Source organism: Limulus polyphemus, unplaced genomic scaffold (assembly GCF_000517525.1).
Source record: "Limulus polyphemus unplaced genomic scaffold, Limulus_polyphemus-2.1.2 Scaffold5705, whole genome shotgun sequence".
NCBI lineage: Eukaryota > Metazoa > Arthropoda > Merostomata > Xiphosura > Limulidae > Limulus > Limulus polyphemus.
This window is the reverse complement of record NW_013671315.1, coordinates 20,407-23,698: the sequence shown is the minus strand read 5'-3', so window position 1 is coordinate 23,698 and position 3,292 is coordinate 20,407. Positions and strand designations below refer to the sequence as shown.

General features: G+C 34.4%; 1 protein-coding gene across 1 annotated transcript in view; it reads right to left on the bottom strand.

Moving 5' to 3' along the window:
• Positions 1 to 1,209: 1,209 nt before the first annotated feature.
• LOC106472887 overlaps positions 1,210 to 3,292 on the bottom strand; it is a 13,817-nt gene continuing 11,734 nt past the window's right edge. Inside the window, exon 3 of the mRNA XM_022401432.1 lies at positions 1,210 to 1,740. Coding sequence (XP_022257140.1) covers positions 1,729 to 1,740 — 12 coding nt within the window. The 3' untranslated portion in view covers positions 1,210 to 1,728. The remainder of the gene's footprint in view (positions 1,741 to 3,292) is intronic.

Below are 3,292 nucleotides of genomic sequence, written 5' to 3'. Positions count from 1 at the left end.
ACATGAACAATGCAAACGTCAAACTAATCACATGTAATTTGAATCTTGTTTTGTAACATGAACAATGCAAACGTCAAACTAATCACATGTAATTTGAATCTTGTTTTGTAACATGAACAATGCAAACGTCAAACTAATCACATGTAATTTGAATCTTGTTTTGTAACATGAACAATGCAAACGTCAAACTAATCACATGTAATTTGAATCTTGTTTTGTAACATGAACAATGCAAACGTCAAACTTATCACCGTTTGCATTGTTCATGTTACAAAACAAGATCCCAGTAAGATGTGATTAGTTTGACGTTTGCATTGTTCATGTTACAAAACAAGATCCCAGTTAGATAGTTAGATGTGATTAGTTTGAGGGATCTTGTTTTGTAACATGAACAATGTTACAAATACGTGATACTTTCTGCCTCAAAATGAATACCAAACCCCACATCACGACTTTCTGAGCTGCATTTTCAATCAGTGTAGGCTTAGCTAAGTTCATTATACAGAATATTAACTTGTTAAGCCTTTTCAATCCAGTTGTGGTTAAAAAAAAAGTGAAAGAAAAGGCACTAAATGTATGTTAGTAATAACAAAGAAAACAACCATTAACAAATAACTGTTATAATAATTAATACATTATATATCGTTGGATATATTAGAATCTCGTAGACTTTGTGTTGCAGAACTAACAAGAGGGATCTTCAATATCCGCGACACTTCAAATTCTTTTAGGCAAGATTAGAGTAAATTAATCTACAAGAACTTTTATTCCTTTTTATTAGCTATATTTTTGTGCGCCAGAAATACCAAGCGTGGGGCGCGCGTATTCCCGATTCGATTTCATTATTTGTCAGGATCTCTACCAGCTTACCCTCAAATTGAATTATTTTTGGGAGAATTTAGAGTAAATTTATCTATGAGGCCTTAGACGTGGTCAAATATATCAATCGAAAGGGTTTGACCTCGTGAATCCAAAACTGTAGTTAGATCTCAAATCGGTCAAGAGATGACGGAGCTATGGGCTAAAAGTTTGTACTTGAAAAAAGAAAAAAAAAACTCAGAGCTGTTTTATGAGCCACTATGCCGCGGCTAAAAATATACGTAACCAATATTGAAGGTAGGTGAATGTTCAATGATAAATAATGCATCAGAATACGATTTTTATAAAAAATTAAAGCATGTATTAAAAATACAATACAAAGACAGAAGCTGGCTTTACTGCAATATAAAGTTTTTAATATGAATTTCATCTTTACATTACTTCGTGAACAAATACATCAACGGAACATACATACATACATACATACATGTGCATCATGGAGGGAGATCATTGAAACATACTTCACAAACCTGAAAAAAAAACAAAAAGATCAGTCCATATGATTGTGCACATATGCGGCCGCTGTACGCTGCAAAACATCATCATAGTTGACTATATATCGTCTCAGCAGTAGGATAAGCATCCTATCATATTGAATAATATAGTCACTGCAGTCGTACGTCATCAGCTAGAGCTCCTACGACGTCACAATGCCCATACTATGTCTTAAGACGACTAGTCAATGATCGTACCGTTATAAAAAAAAATAACAACAAACAAACAAAGAAACACGAGGCCAACCGCACAGAAGATATATAAAACACATACTGCATCGCGCGCACTTTCCAAGTCTCAGCAGTCCCAATCACCAGCTGGCCTAACTTACCGGAATTGTTGAAGGGTGTATCGTCACACTCTTATCTGAAATAAAAGAGGGGGAAAAGCTGGAAGTTTACATGCTGAAAACATTGCAAAATTACGAATCAAATAAATAAAAACACTACATTTTAACTTCATATACTACATGCAAAGCAACTAAAATAAATAAGAAATAGGCAAAGGCGGGAAAATAAAAATGATCTAGGCGTAACACAAACCGATAATCTTAACAAGCAGATTGCTCGTCAAAATGAAAAACGGTGGCCAGTTGGCCTATTCAGTTTTCCAAATCAAGCTAAAAAAAATCAACATTTAATGGAATACTTCGACACACGTCCTATACTAAATGATATCAACAATATAAAATTAAAGAACAATCTATGCTATAAACAAACGTGTTTTTGTATTAATCAATAAAAAATAAGTAATATCCGACTCGTTACAAAACCAATATAAAACAAAAAAAAAACACCAAAAACAGACTGTTCCGAGGTGATGATAACGTTTTACCACATATTTAGAAACAGTGAGAAGAACGGTCATGAGTTGTGCTCCGTTTGTAAATGAGACATTACTCAAACCGAAACTCGCGAGTTCTATCCTGGTTTGCTATCCATCAGTATTTACATCGCCCGAAATATTTTTCCCAGGAAAAACCATTTACCTCTGAAAGTGTCGAACTACTGTGCGTTAATCTTGCTGTCCTTGATATGAAATATATTAAAGATTACAGGATTATATTGGGAATTTCTTAATGATAAACGTATATTAATTATTCTGGTGTTAAATGGTGAATACAAAATACACTAAACTTCTTTTAAAAAAAAACATTATCAATTTCTAATACGAATTGTATAAAAGTTACATACAACAGTCCCCACGTTTTAACGAACCTGTAAGTGACGTAATCACACATGCTAACGTTTGTCTTAGCGCCATCAGTGGCCTACACTACACGTGGCACCAGCACAAGAAAATAAATGCAACAATTTATAGAATCTAGCTTCCTTCTTAGGGGCCCACCCACCTCCCACTAAGACAAATCACTTGAGTAGTCGGTGAAACGTTTGTCTTCTACAAAACCTGCCTGTCTCCGGCTTCTAGAATCAAGATAAAATTGAGCCTAATGACGCATTTAGATTACTGCGCTGATTGGATTAAACCTCTTGGGCACACATCATGTAATATAGTTTAAAAATATACATAAAAAATTGTATTTTCCTTATCTATCTGCAGGCTGTTAAGTCACGTTCTGGGAAAAACACTACACGTATGGAAAGCCACATCACAACTACCTAGTGTATGCACCCCTCTCCCAAAACACCCACCAGCCTCTTTCCTCAAAATCAGACAATAAATCACAACATTTTCAATCAAACAGTTTCAAGTTATTACTTCATCGTAGTGTATACAAGTACATTCAGTAAATTCCTGGCAGAAACGTTCCTTCATCCTGTAATAATGTCAAGTAAGCCTTTGGTTATTTGGTAATGATGAAAACAAATTAGTGAAGCACACGTGATAATCAACGTTTGTTCAGAAACAAAATTTAAAAAATCTTTTATCACTAGTACACTACGTCAACTATCTAAAA